The sequence below is a fragment of the Branchiostoma belcheri genome, unplaced genomic scaffold, assembly GCF_001625305.1.
Source record: "Branchiostoma belcheri isolate BF01 breed outbred unplaced genomic scaffold, Haploidv18h27 scaffold3, whole genome shotgun sequence".
Classification (NCBI taxonomy): domain Eukaryota; kingdom Metazoa; phylum Chordata; class Leptocardii; order Amphioxiformes; family Branchiostomatidae; genus Branchiostoma; species Branchiostoma belcheri.
Window position 1 is genome coordinate 3,703,251 of NW_017803909.1, and position 16,068 is coordinate 3,719,318.

Here is a 16,068-nt window from a genome sequence, read left to right on the forward strand (position 1 = left end):
AGAACTTATGATAGTGGGATGCGTGCAAATTTTTATCATATGTTCAAGGTCCGTGCATTAGTGACATGTTTGCAATTCTCAATCAGCAATTTTAGTCCAGATCCTGTTCACTTGATCGTGTGGCAAATCATTATTATAGCTAGAGAGAAAATCTCTCCCGCCACAAGGGAGCCGTATGCATGAACGTGCTTCTCCTGTTATGGTCTAGTCCACTGCGGAGGCGTACTTTACATTCCTCCCCGATTGCACGGCCATGTAAAGTATCCCACCTTCCCCTGGATGTGACGTCAAGTCGACATCCCACTTTTCACCACTCTACCGGGGCAGTCCACCTGTCTGGACCGTAAATGGTACTCCCACGCGCACTTAGCCTCCTTCGCAGACTTCTGAGGTGGCGGCGTTAATTTTTTTTCGGGGAGCGACGCGAGATATATATAACATGTTTGTCAGCTTGTCTGTAGATGTATTGTAATGTTTATGTCTATTTGTATTTGCTATGTACAAAATTGTAAAAAATCAGTGTAGTTCAGCTTGGTTGACTTGTGAAACTGGCTGCAAGGCTGATTTTATTAATAAAAACTTGAAAATTGAAAAAACTTGATATGCCGCGGCCGGAGGGACGCTTTTGCCGCAGAGGGACTAGCGAAACCGTCTCTCCCGGCAAAGTCCCTCGGCGGCAAAAGCGTCCCTCCGCGGCATAAATCGCGTCGCTCTCCGAAAAAATTAACGCCACCGCCTCAGAGAAGTCTGCGAAGGAGGTTATTTACGCGCCCATTACACAAGTTCTGTTAGGAGCCTGTACAAAAGATAACCCTTAAACCCAAAGGCAAGGGTTTTGCTGAGTGATCGTCCCTAGACTTGACGCCTGTTTTCGATATTACCTCATTCTCGAGAACTAGAAGGCCCGAAAAATAACAGAAAGTGTACGTTTCCGCCCTAGTACTAGCCTTTTCCATCGGCACGCGCGCCTTGATGTTTCTCCAAGTTTATACACGTGCCAAATATGAGTATGTGGCTATACTATTTCTAGGGAAAGGCCTCGATCTTCTCTTTGCATTTACCCGTAGAAATCTCCACATCTCAATAACCTAGATGAAAGTACACCTAACAGGCCGACCGGAAGCATTAGGGCAAGAGTTGATTGTAACTCAATCCAATGTCAACTTTTGCGGACTTAAGTGTGGTCAGTGAGATTAGATGTAGATTTCTACAGAAGATATTTCTGCAGTTTTGAACAGAAAAGCGGAAAACCTCTGTCAGATACATGTACAAAGTTACTATGTATCTTCGAATTCTTGACATGGCGTTACATGGTTATAAAACACGCAGTGAAATCTGAGTCAGTCGATCCAATCGCCTGCAGAAGAAATTCGAAGAATGAAAATGAGGTCACGATGCTTATAAAATGTCGCATTGGCCGGATGCAACTTGACATTCATTCCGAGTGACTGTTTTTAGTTTTCACCCACGGGTTTTCTAAATTCTTTACCACGAAGTCCAAACGGAGAAGTCACCCCGCACGTTTCTCACGCCTTCACATTTCACACATACGTGACGACTTTGCCACAACCTCACTATTACAAGTTCACTTTCCCCGGGGCGGACCTCTTTAGTCACGCTTCGTGACTCCAAATGCAGATGTGCAGCAGGGCAAACAAAACTCTCCGAGCAGAGGTTTGGGTTTTGGGTTATTTTTGGCGTGTTTCTAGGCTTTTCTTTAAAATAATATCGGGATTTCTTTTTGCACTGGAATTTTTTTCACCTTAATTCCAGTGCAAAAAAGAAACCCCGATAAAAAAGCCTAAAAACACGCCAAAAATAAAACACAATCCTCTGCTTGAGCAAGTAAATGCACTGTCAAAACACAACGAGAATATATCTTAAAGGTATCCAATGCGATTTCAGGGCAGCAAAATTTGAAATATTCTGCAAAAGGCAATCTTTGTGATATTGACACATACTGATTCACATTTAACACATTTGAGTCAGTATGTCTGTACTATTTCATACTTTGGGCTTTTAAAACTGCAGAAACAAGCCCCAAGATGAGTCCTTTATTTTCTGGGTGGTACCTCAAAAATCAGCCAAGGACCCTTCCGGTAACTATTTTTCCATCAGAAATTTGGGGGGTTTTGCTCCATGAGGGTCAGTATACATTGGGAAAGTGTGGTTTCAACTCAGTATGTAGACAAATGGCTAGAATATTGGCTTTGAAAAATCGGGTTTCCAAGCCCTAAAAACTGCACTGGATGCCTTTAACTTTTCGGTATGATTTCTTAATCATTAGCATCGTCTAAAAAAAAAGGCTACTATAGCATGTCATATCATACACATCTCCTATCTCATTCTTATATGTCCTGTCATATGTTTTTCAATCAGAGGCGTGCATGGTCTTCGATAAGAGCTCTTTATTTTCGGCCAATTTACTCCGGAAGTGACTAACGCTACATTTTTTTTCTTCTTCAAGCAAGACGATTTTAGCGGAGATCAAAAACATCATGGTAACAAGAGTTGAGTTTGCGTCTCGCCTGGAGGGCCAGTGATAGTTAGGCTTCAGCGCACCTATTCATTCATCCGCCTTGCTAGATTGGCCAGCACGCACCGCACATTCCCTGCACACCTGAAGTACCATGACGTCAGAACCAAAGCAGACGGGATGAGTCTGAACAACAGAAAAACAAAGTGCCTTCCATATATGGCAGTTTGCTAATGTCGGGGCCTTTTGCCTCAGGCAATGATTTTTCAACGCATGAGCTATTTTAGGGAAAAGCAACAATTATAGAACCAGTCAGATTTTTCGCTTTCGCGTGTGTGCATGTAGTTGTTTTTGTTGTATGTGTCAAACCACTTCTGTTGTGATTCTTAATTTGAGTAAGAGGCTTTTTGTCGGCTCTTCAAAAAGTTGTGTTTCTGGTTGGACCAGACCAGACCACCCCGTGTCGCAGTTGGGTGTCAAGCGCGCAGGTTGATACACATGATAGGCAGCAAGATGGCGGCAGGGAGGGGGTTAGGAGCGAGACCCGGACGTTTCTTCGCTATCACCGCTCTCCTACTGACGGTTGGATGCTCCATCGTTGCCGCAGGAAGTTGTAAGTTTATCTTCTTCATGTGGATCGTTTGAAAAATAAAGTATGTCGATGGGTTCTGCTGTTTCGCACTGGTGATAGAACTGCGTGTGTTTACCGATACTTATTTCCTCATGGTCAACTCTGCCGTCCGGAGCGGTTGTTTCAGTAAACAAACTGAGGAGACAATTAGTTTTACCCCACGCTTCTATCGGGAATAGCTTCTGTAGATTGTGCAGGGTATTTCTGTCTGTAGTTATGATTTTGTTTGATGTCTCCGGACGAGATTTATCCCGTACATGACCCGGGCTTGGCGACTGTCTCGACCGTCCCGTTTGGGAATGTGGCAGGCGTGCCTCTCGGCGTCCTTCCGTCTTCCCTTCGCACCAGCTATGTTTGATATCTGGCGCCACTAAAAATATGATGCAATAATATTGCAACCAAAATATCGACACGCACGTTTTTATTTCTTATCTATCTCCAGAAACAGTAATTTTTCTAGAAGTAATCTCGTGTGTATGTGACCACAGAAGGCGATTTGTGCGTACTTGTTACACCATGGGACGGCAGACCGCCGACGGCGAAGACGGCCGTTTTAGCAGAACATGACTCAACTTGTTTTAACCGAAAATCCTTTATCTCTTTTACCCTCTAACATTTTATAACATCTGTCATCCTAAAAGTGCCACCAACGTTGACTTCCGACAATAATGGCATTTAACGATAGCAAAGATTCAAACTGTATCAGATAAAGTCGTGGGCATGTTTTCACAGGCTGACTGGGAGGCCTTCATGGCAGATTTGTAGGATTTATTTCCTGTCAGTTGAAACAACTATCCTTTAGATTAGCTTACTGCGAACTGGATACAACAATAATATCATTTGTAAAACATGCGTTCTACTTGTGTCGTTTTATAGTGCTGCTTTTGTGGTGAATGGTCTCTAAGGTTTTGACAATAGTGAAGGGTGTGCAGTGTTTGAAAGCAGTCTGGGGGCATGTTATGGCTGTGGTCCTTTCCCATGAGTGGGCATGTTCTCTATCTGGGTCATATTACTCCAATTAGTTATGGTAAATGCAAGAGATCTCCATCTGAGATAACATGAGAAATGAATTGGTATCAAATATGAACACACAACACTTTGTTTAGAAGCTAGACAGTTAGCAAATGGGTATGTATTGGAAGAGGAACATGTCATATCACCTGACAGAGAAAACATACACCTTCTGATCAAAGAAGAGCCCACTTGGATGACAGCTTTAAATCTTATTAACTAGAGAATAAAGTAAACAAATTGTGTTTGTTGTTTCAAGTGGGCGGAAACCTTTGGGTGGCCACTACTGCCGCTAATAGCATGGGCATGTGTACCCCCAGACATCAGGGGGTTGGGTTTTGTCTTCCTCCTGTGTTGGCCATGGGAAAATCACCTTGATGTAAACTTGCTGCACATTGTTTTTCACCACAGGAAGCTGCATAGCAGAGAGCCTCCACATGAGGCAAGCAGCAGGAGTTCTGTTGACGATGATGAATTGTCTTGAGGGCTGTTCCAAGTTCAGGGGGATGCCAGGAAGATCAAACACTAAAAGATGTCTATCTCTCTTTCAGAATTAACAACAATTTGTATGCCCCCAAAGTCTCACTCGTACATGTAGAGCCTGCAATGGAGGCTACAAATATACAGGTTTTGGGAATACACCTCGTAAACTGGCCCTATGCAAATGCAAATTTTTGTCAGGTCCAGAGATTTCAGTGAAAAGTCAGACAGACGGAACAATCGTGACTGAATGAGAGAAAAGAAATGGTGCAACAAACCCTATACTGTAAATACAATGTAGACAAGACCAATAAAAGATACGAGTGGAAGTTGCGATAATGAATTAGTGATAATTGCTCCTGTCAAAGTTGTTCTTATTTTATGGTATACATAGACTGGTACAAACAAGTATGAGTACGACTTTGTTTTCTAACCTGTCAGTTTATTTTTCAGAGAGAAGAAGTGCTAGCAACTAGTTCATGTTTGTTTTGAACACAGCTATATAAAGTTTATGGCTCTCCACGTACAGGTTTCAGATTACATGAAGTTGTTTTTCTTTCCAAACAGCTGATGCACCATATCTGCTGGTGGCCAATGCCTCTACTGTGAGCAAAGTCAGCCTGGAAAATGGATACGTGCTAGACGTGCTACTCTCCGGGGTAAGCATAAATAACTTCCTCTTTGCAGACACAGGTAGATTGTATCATCCACACAGGTGGGCTAACTGATGAGCTCTGCAGGAAGCCCTTTTGTTCGTAGGTCGTCTGTTTGCATTTACCTGACAACCTGCCAGGCATTTCCTCTTTTTCCAGCCTTCATTTGTTCTCTGTCACAGACTGAAAACTACTAGTATTGCCTGTTTACCATAGCTAGGGATGTTGGGACTCCTGTGTCTCGACTACCTGGTCTTTCATCTTTTCATGCACCTTTAAAACACTGAGTGTGATCATGAGTGGAGATAGAGTGTCTAGGTAACCAAGAAATGAATACATGAAACCATTCTGTTATTTGCATGATCTTGTGCTACAAATGATAAGCACAGTTTGACAATAAAAATCAGCATGTATGTACACCTAGATTGTGAAAATTAATCAACAGTAAAAAAAACTTTACTAGATACAGCTTATAAATGAATAAACTGTAAGAAATGAGTTAAGAAACTGGAAAAAAACAGTGACAGTGAAAAGGTTGTAATAGACCCAGCCAAGAAACCAGACAAAAAGAGCATCCAGGTGTAAACAACACCAGGTGAGCAGGACAGGTTACTGAGAAAGCCTCGGCTGTTATGTTACAGCATTGTTCACAGTCAGTTAGCACACCTGTGTGAACTTGACTAGACATGTCTCATGATGTCTGTGTATACAATAAAGTACATACATGAGATTTTAAAAATAGATTGAAAATACCTTGTCCTCATTTCCTGAATATAGATGAACAAATAAACTTTTTTAAAACCTTGTTCTACATTTTTCCCGTCACATGGTTATAGACACACCACACCTGCCCTTAATAAAGGAGAGTGACTGAGTCTTACCAAAGGCTTAAACTAGGCTTTCCCTTCCTGCTAAAATATGTGGCATGTGTAATTTTGGTTTCCACTTTCATCCCGTAAGCTACTTCTAATCAGGGGTTTCCATGGTTATCCTCAGGTTATAACAGTCACCTGTCATCATCCATTATACTGGCTAAAGTTTGATATATAGAGGTACCAGGTCGCCAATCTGAGACGAACTTTACTCAGTACCTATTCCTCAAGGCCTTGCTCAGGGTCAATAGATGATGCTGATGATATAACGTTATGTTATATTGTTCAATTTCAGATGAAGTTTGTTACTGAGCTATGGTACTAAGCTTTTGCATCAGGCTAGGCCTGGAAAACATTGGTTAAGTGTTTGCTATGGTTGTCTGTGTTGCATTTCCTCACTTGGGACATGCTGACAAGAACAACCTGTCATGTAGATGCATGATTCTGAATACCAGTCTTGCACCTTTCTGACCAGTTGGGATTCTATTGTATGATGTTTCAAGATAAAGGTGTTATACGTGTTACCAGCTCTATCTGCAAGCCTTGTCCTTGACTAAGACATACATGATGTGCATCATATGCCACATCGAGTTAAGTGTAATATAACACAACAGACAGATGTTGATTGAATTTTAAGTCATTCTTCCTGAAATGAAAATTTATACCAGACCAGTCCATGAAATTGACATGTTTCTTGTCAAATTGCCATGTGTAAGTCATCAAGAACAAATGTTGAACAGTAGTTCCGATGTCATTGTCCTTGAATTTAATTGCTAGATCTGTCACTTATTATACCTCCTACCGGTATCTACATCTGTTGGTAGAGAGACATTTCCATTAAGGTGTATCTTTCAAAGTGTAGCATCAAGTTTCTCAGATTGATTTTTGTTTTTAAATTTTTTTGCACAAATGTTACAAAAGTGCCATGACCACAATGTTTATCATAGGTGTAAGTAACACAGTTAGTATATCTTTCAGCCTTTCTGCTTTATTTTAACATTTTCTGATATAACAGGATGATATCCAGCGTGCAGTGGCAGTTGGTGTAGACATAGAAGACAACTGGCTGTTCTGGACGGATGTGAACTATGATAGACGGGGCCTGTACCGGGCTCGACTAGATGGTACAGGAGTGGAGCTTCTCGCATCAGAAGGTTGGTACTAGTTAGTACTTTTTTTGTAACAAAATTCTGTGTATTAGGTATCATTTAGCCCCATTCAAAACAGAAACATTGCATGGGATGATGTAGTAAAAGACGTTATATGAAGAAATTTTGAGGAAACTTGACAGGGAGAGAGTGAGTGAGTGAGTGAGTGAGTGAGTGAGTGAGTGAGTGAGTGAGTGAGTGAGAGTGAGGGATAAAAAGGTCTGGTTATGTGATTCGAATAGATTTTCCATTTTCGAAAACTTTCATCTTGTTATTCAGTTTCCAAATGCTGGCAACGATTGTTCATACTTCATATATTGATACTGATAACCAGAATGCCTTCACACACTCCCTTATGACAGAATGGCTTGACCATAGAACTTTCTTTAGAACTAGCCCCTGGGCCTTGATTCTCACATCAAAGCTAGTGACCAGTGACCACACAGAGGTTTATCCCAGGGAACTTAAATGGACAATGTTGCTCTCAGCCTGGAATATACAGTAATGGCTGAGATGCTTTTCTACTGGGAGAAAGATTTGGGTCTTAGCATCAGGAATCTAGTCTATGTCCTTTGCCTTTTGGTTACAAACAGGGTTTTAGGCATGGATCTTACCGGTACTCAAATAATGTACCAAATAAGGGTCGTAGTTCTTGGGCACCATAATAAGCATAATTGGCCTCACTTGCCCCTTAACCCCCAGGTGACAAGTCTTAAACCATGCTATACATCTGTAAAAAAACAGGTTAATCCACACTGTCCATTATAACCTAGGAATCCTTCATCTTTGTTAAACATATGAGGTCAAGGCCCAGTTATCAAGGGAAGGATTGCTAAGATATGACCTGTCAAAACTATAAAAAAAAACATTTCTATTGTCCATTATAAAAAAATGTTCAGATTGCACATGTTGCCTTGCACACAAGTACACTGCGGCTGAAAAAGCTCCCTACAGGCACATGTACCCAGAATAACTTAAGTACAGTATCAGTTCCATTCCCTAAGGTCCTTTCCAACTGCTTGGCCATTTCAAACATAAAACTTGGCACCGAAACACATGCATGACCCCAATAACGGAAATCTATTTCAGGTTGGTCTATTTTCGTACTGTGTTTCTTTTGATATTAGCTGGGTGCTGTGGGCCAGCGATGATTCCGTGCATGACAAGAGGTCCCTGAATTTCTGTTGAAAAGTCAAAGGTGACTCATTAGGTTAGTTCAACAGAGACGCAAGACCAATTGTATGAATCGTGATATGTTGTTTCACAGTAGACCTGTGCTGCTAGTGCAGTTCATCATGATCTTTTTTTCTATAGTCATACTGCTTCTTATGTAATACAAATTACTGTAGGTTTATGACATAATACATACATGAAGAAATTAAACAAAGTAAGATGAATAATCTAATTAAGTCCAAAAATGAGCTCCTTTAAACTTTCAAATTTGTGTGAGTTTGGTATAATGCACAAAACTTCTATTCTATTCTATTGTCTTCAATTGTCTTGTCCTGACTTAGGTAGCCCAATTAGCTGACAAGGCAAGCCTCTAGGCTTACTTGGATGGTGGTGAAAAGTTGCACTCCCGATGTTCTCAATTAACATCCATTGTGTCCGTTGGTAACGAGTCCCCAGACCTTGGGCTGGGATGTTCAGGGCAGATAAAAGGGGGCTTGACATGAAATACTGTTGCTTGCCCCTCAACATCTCTGTAATTTGGTGACCATTAGAACAGCTGGGAAGGATCAGAAAAGCTGAGCTGGACTTTCCCTGTAAAGCCTGTTCTGCGATTTTGCTTCCTGTCTTATTAGACACTTAAAGGTCATGTGGGCTCTGAGTTGGAGACATCTCATGACCGTGGACTTGTAGTTCTGTAAAGCAATATGTCAGTAGTAGGCAGTACTTTAGTACAAAGTTTATTGTTAAAAGGTTTACACTGTGGTCTGTCTCTTGCACTGTCCTTCTATTTCTCTCTGTACCTGATTGTATCAACACTTTGTGGATGGATTGCTGTTCCTATATCTACCTTAAAAGTACACCTGGGTCAGGTTTCACAGGATGTCCTTCATTTTGCCACTGTTTATTTTGGTTTTCATTAGCTTGTTCCTGAAAAGGAGCTGATTAGGGAAAGCTTTTAGCAGGGGAAGGAAATGTCTCAGATTTTTGCTAAAGCTGTCAGTTTTAAAATTATACTGTACTCAAGAAAAAAGAAGTTGTAAGAAAAGTATTTTCTGTCAACTTTTTTGTTTTGTTTTAAAGCATGATGCACTGTACAGTAGTCATTCCAACTTGTATTTGATCCACAGGGAGAGATGGTGAGTATGTTACAGTTTGACTAAAACTTGTGAAGGAAGTGTCTACTGCACTACCTGTATTGAGGCTACCCTCTTCGTCTGTGGAATAGTATTGAGGGTTACTCAATAATTACTACTTTTCCTAATCATTTCCTGATCGCCTGACCTTCCTGTGGAGATGGGTGACATGTCTATGATTCATAGTGTCAACTATGGGACAACAAATCCCACAAAAGGAAAGTATGGAGACACCATGTATGGGGGTTAGAGGGGATTGTGATGTGTCATATTTTATTAATTTCTCAGGGGATCCTGTTTCAGAGGATTCCACTCCCTTGCCCTGCAAAAGGATAGTCATTATATCGCCATATTATCAGGCATACCCAATAATATTTCCCACCTAGGTTTCCGAAGTCTGATGAATGGCATTTGCAATAACTCTTTGTCAACGATGCAAAAACAATTGCCAAGACAAAACCATGATATTATGTATTACAAAATTAATATATTACATACGCATAGGACTGTGGCACATTATACCTTCATACTGTCTAGGCTTTTTCATGCATGTATCAGAAAAGGTTCTTTATACATGTACTGTACATGCTTTCCACTTATCTTATAAATAACTGATTGTGTCTGTGACAATAGGATGCAGTAAGAGTCTCTTGGATTACCGGTAGCTATTATTCAGAGTCAGGAAGAGGCTCATCCACCTGTGAGTCACTCATCTAATCTAATGGGAGTTCATCCTTCGTTATCACACACAAAGAGGAAGTATTTAAACTGACAGGAAGCATGAACACTGTGACCTGCTGGGTGCAAGAGTAGCATTGTCTGTGAAAGGATGATAAGAAGGAATACTCAGGAATCTTTCTGTGATAATTAGTGCAATTGAGGCACTTTTGTATGTATTTTTGAATATCAATTCAGTATATCTGTCTTGCTGAACTCTGGGTGTAGATGCATCCCTTGCTGATTGTTCAATGGAAAATTGATGTGTTGTGGCTTGTTTTGAACAGACACCGCAAATTCTCAGGTGCATACATCTATACAGTGTCGCACAAGGTCTGTTATGACAACAAAGCTATAACCGGAACATATCTCAGCTCTTTTAGCAGTGGTTGTGTTGTGTAAAGCTGAACCCATCATAGAAAGTTTTTTATAATTTCCTTACAGATGTCTTGCTCCGGCTTGTTTAGCACTTTTTTTTGTTGAGTCAAGTAGTGTGCATTTTTCCTGCATCTACCTCGGCTGAGACCACATTTAGTAGCAAGATAAAAAGTTGCCATGCAAAGGTATATGACCTGGAAAAAAAATCAGCAGGAAAAGAACTATCAAAGGTCTTATATGTAGTGATAAAGTTGCATGTAAATAGCTTCACATCTCAGTAGAGTTAATGGCAATAATAAAACTACACAGATGCCAAAAAGAACAGACTCTACAGAGTAGCATGGGGTGAAAGGGCCATCTAAAGAGCAAAATGGTCAAAGGTTAAGAATGCCATAAAAAGTAATCTATACATGTATGTAAGGGCTATTCATCAATTTTCCAGAGTGGATATCCCATAGTTGGGCTGACATGTAGTGATATCCGACATCCAGCTATATCTGGAAATTCCAACAGTGCTTATTTTGTCTGTGGCTGGATGCATTTCTGCTTCTGCTGAGAATATTACCAAGGGAACGGGCAATACCTCTTCTTGGAAGGCGTCATATTTGAGATTCATAGTCCCCTCCATGCTGTTTTTAGCAGAGCATTCCGGCATGAGTAGCATTGCAGCTTTGCACATTGGCTCATATACTTGGACCAGTGTGGTGATATGGCCGTAACTGACACAACAGGTGACACTGACTCATTCTAAACATGGCAGCACTGCAAAATGGCCCATCACTAATAATCCTACCCCAAGGCTCTGCATCAACTCTTGAACCCTGTAGAAAAACATGACGTGGGATGTTGGTACAGTACGGTTTAACGTTTTGGGACTAAGTAAGTCACTAAAAAGAAGGGCTGTGAATTCACCTGACAGGTGATGATTACGAAGAAAGAAATGTTCGAGAGATTTACTACATTCCCTTTAATGATACCCTCTCCTGCTGGTCTATTCTATATCCTGTATTGTATTATGTAGTAATCATCTCCAAGCAGATGCTGTAGTAGAAATCATAGTGTAGATATGTTGTGTTCTTTGATTTGGACTGCTGGGAACTGCACTCAGCTACCTGTTGAGCTTTGCAAACACAAGAACCAATGGTTCATGACTAAATCAACTTGTTAGTGAGCAAGTAAGCCAGAATAATGGTTCATAAATGCATTGATAATTAAGGGAAATTGGTTTGAAAAAGAATAAAAAGTAAAACTTTCAGCTGTTTTGCATTTTTCCAAAGGGCAAGTATGTAACATGCTACAAAAAGCATGCCAACTGTACTAGCTGCAGGATGTGTTGTAATCCTTTCCCCTACAGGTAGGCCTGTTTGTTAAGAAAGCCAAACCCATGGTTAGAGGCAGACATTCTCTCTGCACACATTTCAGCTCATGTTCCTTCCTCCATCTTTTAACTCCAATCCAATTAGCCTACCAGCAAAACCACTGTGTCCTCTTAGGTTCTGCTTGTTGTTGGGATACAAAAGAGCAGAGAGATGCCTGCAGGGTTCTTGTAGAGTGGCCTTTTTTCAGGGCCACTGCAATATTGGGAACGGGACAATTACACCAGCATCACCCAGAAGGAACACACTCTGGAGACAAAATCCCAGCAGGGTACACATCTGCAGGGTGCAGGCTGTACATGTCAGACTGGTGCCAGGCTGTCTCCCACTTATTGTGTTACAAACTGATACAAGACCTGAACTTGGAAGGCCAAACCCCTGATTGCTTGTGATGAGGGGTCCTGGAGGTCACAGGAGTCAAGGGTGTGGGCGGAGGTCAGCCTTAATTGGTACCAATATTCTCCTGTTAGCCCCGGTGGTTCGGGGGTGAGTAAATAACACAGCACTGTCAATATCCTTTTCCTTATTATACAAATCCTGTAACTAAGGCTGAAGTGGCACGCTTCTTTTTTTCATCTGCCGTGAATTATGGTTTCAGCAAAGACACTTGTCAGACGTGTAATCCTGGAGACATTATTTTCCTCATAGTGCCATAGCAGTACTACATGTATGACGTAAACCAGTTAAGATGTCTTCCTAACAGGGGAAAGGTTCAGCATAAAAGTGATGGACAGCAGTATTTGATTTGTATCTTGTTTCTCAATGTTGTCTTTTCCATTAGAATTTTGACCAAAAGAATCTTTGATGATGTTACGCTAGATATTACAGACAAGAAGATCATATGGAGATAGTTAGCATATACTGTGTTATGACGGAATTTCCCCTACAAATTGGACTGTAACAAGGGGTCTGTTCATAGGTAAGAGATCAAAGGCAGTATTATCTTGTGGCATGGTTCTTGTTCAGTTACGTTTTACATGCAGCTGCAAGGGATTCCTGTAATGGCAGCCAAGGTCATTACCTTAGCCAACACAACACCCTTAACCCAACACTCTTCTCTCATCTCCTCTACTCTTTGTACACTTCAGCCCAGGGAATGGGGAGCAGGTGTAAAAGAAACCTTACGTCTTTGCAAAACATCTGCCTCTCTGTGGCCAAAAACAACACCTCAGAAGAGCCAAACACACCCTTGAAACATCTTAGTCAATTTCTTGACCTTCACTTCTCGGTGGTCCGAGTGTCAGAGTTGATAAAGATGAATCAGTTGGTTTTTCTCTTGTCATCTGTCCTGATGGTGGTGACAGTGGTGTGTTCTCTCCAAAGCACAGCTGTGAAAGTAAGCTGCAGCTACTGTATGTTGTTAGAATGCCCCAGCGGGATCTCTTCAAAGGGTAGTCCCTTGACCTGGACATGTGGTGAAGTTTGGTTTTACTGATGTTTTAACATCCTCCCCTGCTTCTGTTGGAGGCTCTAATAGGCCCCAGATGGGTGCTTCGTGCCTGGAACTTGTTGGAGTCTTTCCATAGTGACTTTCCAAAGAACAGTTTAGTCAAGCCTTCATTTGCAGTCCTCATTTGTACTAAGCTGTACCAAGAGAACTGTTTTAGAGAGGAAATGTCAAACCTCACGATGTTTTGAAAGTTTAAAAACACAGATGATGGTGAAAATGGGATAGTGAGTGGGTGTGAGTGAGTCACCATCTACTATTGTCTACATGAAATTGCACTTTCTGTACATGTACAGTACAGTACAGCACTGTACATGCTTGTAAGATTACTGCTTTTACACTTTAGATTTAACACTACAGTATTTGGGATATAAGGTTCGAACTCTTGCCTCCTAAAATGAAAAATTACATACTGTATTTCAAATTTATGCAGCTATATAACATATATTACAGCTGCAATAAAGTGTATGACAACAGTAACATATGTTACAAATGTATATAGCTACATTAAATTGAAGTATTTTGCCCCCCACATAAGTTTATCCCCAAGGAGGTTTTGCTGCATTTTTTTGATAAGAGAATTTCTACTGAATGAAACTTAAGCTTTGGTCAACATTTTTCAACAGAATTGTGTTGACAGTTAAAATGCAGATTATAGCACAAAGAATACCTTCTTAGAAGTTGCCAGGAAAACTTTTCCCAGTTGGCTCCAAATGTTTTTTTCTTTCTGTGCTGTCTGTGACAGATACCAATTGCAAGCTGGCATATTGTACATAGAAAAGCTCATAAAGTACCTCTTTCCTCATAAAGTGCTGTGACATACAGTACATGTGTACTGGTGAGAGCTCTTTGCTTTAGAACTGTGCTTGGAAAATGTGTTGTCCCCTGATTCTGGCAGGCAGGGCATAGCAATTTGTACAGAGACAAGTCAGTGACAAATGCAATGCAGTTACCCTCACCCAAAGTTTGGAAGTTCTCTCCCACCTGTATAGGATATCCTGGTTAGTTATCCAAATGCCCCTGGAGAATGATGCACAGGAAGAAGCAAGGAAGCATTGATGGAGCACAGGCAGGTCTTGTGTATTGTTGTGAAGGTGCCCAGCGACATTAGGGAGTGAACAGAAGCTACTGAGGATGGCACCCAGGCTACCTATCCACTTTCCAAAGGCACAACTTGATAGCAGCTATCCTGGGTCCCAGCCGATTTGTAAAGACAACCCCAATTTTTTTCCAGGCTAGATAGCAGCACCCTTTATACTATAGTTTGATTATAACATGGCCGACTGATTATTTTGGACAGGATACAGAGATAAATTGATACTTACTCCTAAATATAACAAAGGACAATTAAGCAAATGGGAGCACTCTGGAACACTCAGGAGTCTTGACAGGTCCTGCCCACACCACCTCAGGGAGTTACCCCTGATGAAAGAAGGATAACATGATCCAAAACAAAGATGGGAAGATGTTACCTGGTCTTTTCTACAGTTTCCACAGGAGGTCAAGACTTTTTATTGTGGAAAGAGTAGATTTGACACTTCCCAACAGGAGCTAATGGTTACTTTAAGTTCCTGGCTTCTCTATACAGAGTAGACACAATAAAGGAGAACAGGAAAATTTGTTTGAATTCGTACCCTCCAACAAAGTCAAAACTATATGAAAACCCTTTCCTTCCTACAAGGTCATGACGGAATTGAGTAACCTTGGCTCAAGGCTAAAACATCAGGTGGTGCTCTCCCTCTACATGCCATAAGGTAATCCCCCATACAGCTCCCGAGCATGCATGACCTGAGTTTCATGTATGTTCATGACACAGAGTAACCTGTAACAAATAGATTGGTTACTTGATATAACCAGACAGTGTGAAATGTAATTACCTCTACCTCAGCTGACAAGTTGTACGTACGTTATTCCCGTTTTAGATATCTATGAGCCCAATGGTGTGGGAGTTGACTGGAAGGCCAACAACATCTACTTGACTGATGCCCAACAGGGGACAATTGAGGTGATCAAGTATGATGGCAGCAGCAAGAAGACAGTCATCACTGGTTTGGACATCCCAAGAGGCATTGCTGTGGATCCAGCCAATGGGTAAATACTTGCTTGTCATAGTTACCTTTTGCTAGCACGTCGGCACAACATACTTCACCTGAGTGAAATCCGTAATGTATTTTGCATAGCATTCGGCAGAACGTCTCATATAAGGCCGTTCTCGCATGTATAAGGTTAACATCCCATCTGTAGTTTCCAAATGTTATGTCGGATAAGATATCCTCTGCAACAGGCAAAATTCTAATGCCAACGGTGCCAAAAATCCTACGAAAACCATGAAAATCAGGGTTTTCCGCAGGCACAGTACGTTCTGCTGACGTGCTGCTTTTGCCCTATGTTTGCATGACTGACTTCTAGATACAGGTGGTGAAGGAATACAATCAGTGCCACAATAGTATTCAGGCTGAGTGAGTCAGGCTTAGTTAGGCATTAAACTTTGAATCCGATTGAAACATCATCTGTCCAGAAAAAATGTTTGGGTTATTTTGTATTGACAAATGATGCATGCCAGGTCAAGGGTC

The 16,068-nt window shown here is 41.2% G+C and overlaps 1 protein-coding gene across 1 annotated transcript in view; it reads left to right on the top strand.

The window, feature by feature from the left end:
* Positions 1 to 2,716: 2,716 nt before the first annotated feature.
* The window catches only part of LOC109473754 (low-density lipoprotein receptor-related protein 4-like), a 36,650-nt gene continuing 23,298 nt past the window's right edge, over positions 2,717 to 16,068 (top strand). The window contains exons 1-4 of the mRNA XM_019773777.1: positions 2,717 to 3,089; positions 5,166 to 5,257; positions 7,139 to 7,277; positions 15,418 to 15,586. Of these exons, the coding sequence (XP_019629336.1) occupies positions 2,975 to 3,089; positions 5,166 to 5,257; positions 7,139 to 7,277; positions 15,418 to 15,586 (515 nt within the window). The 5' untranslated portion in view covers positions 2,717 to 2,974. The remainder of the gene's footprint in view (positions 3,090 to 5,165; positions 5,258 to 7,138; positions 7,278 to 15,417; positions 15,587 to 16,068) is intronic.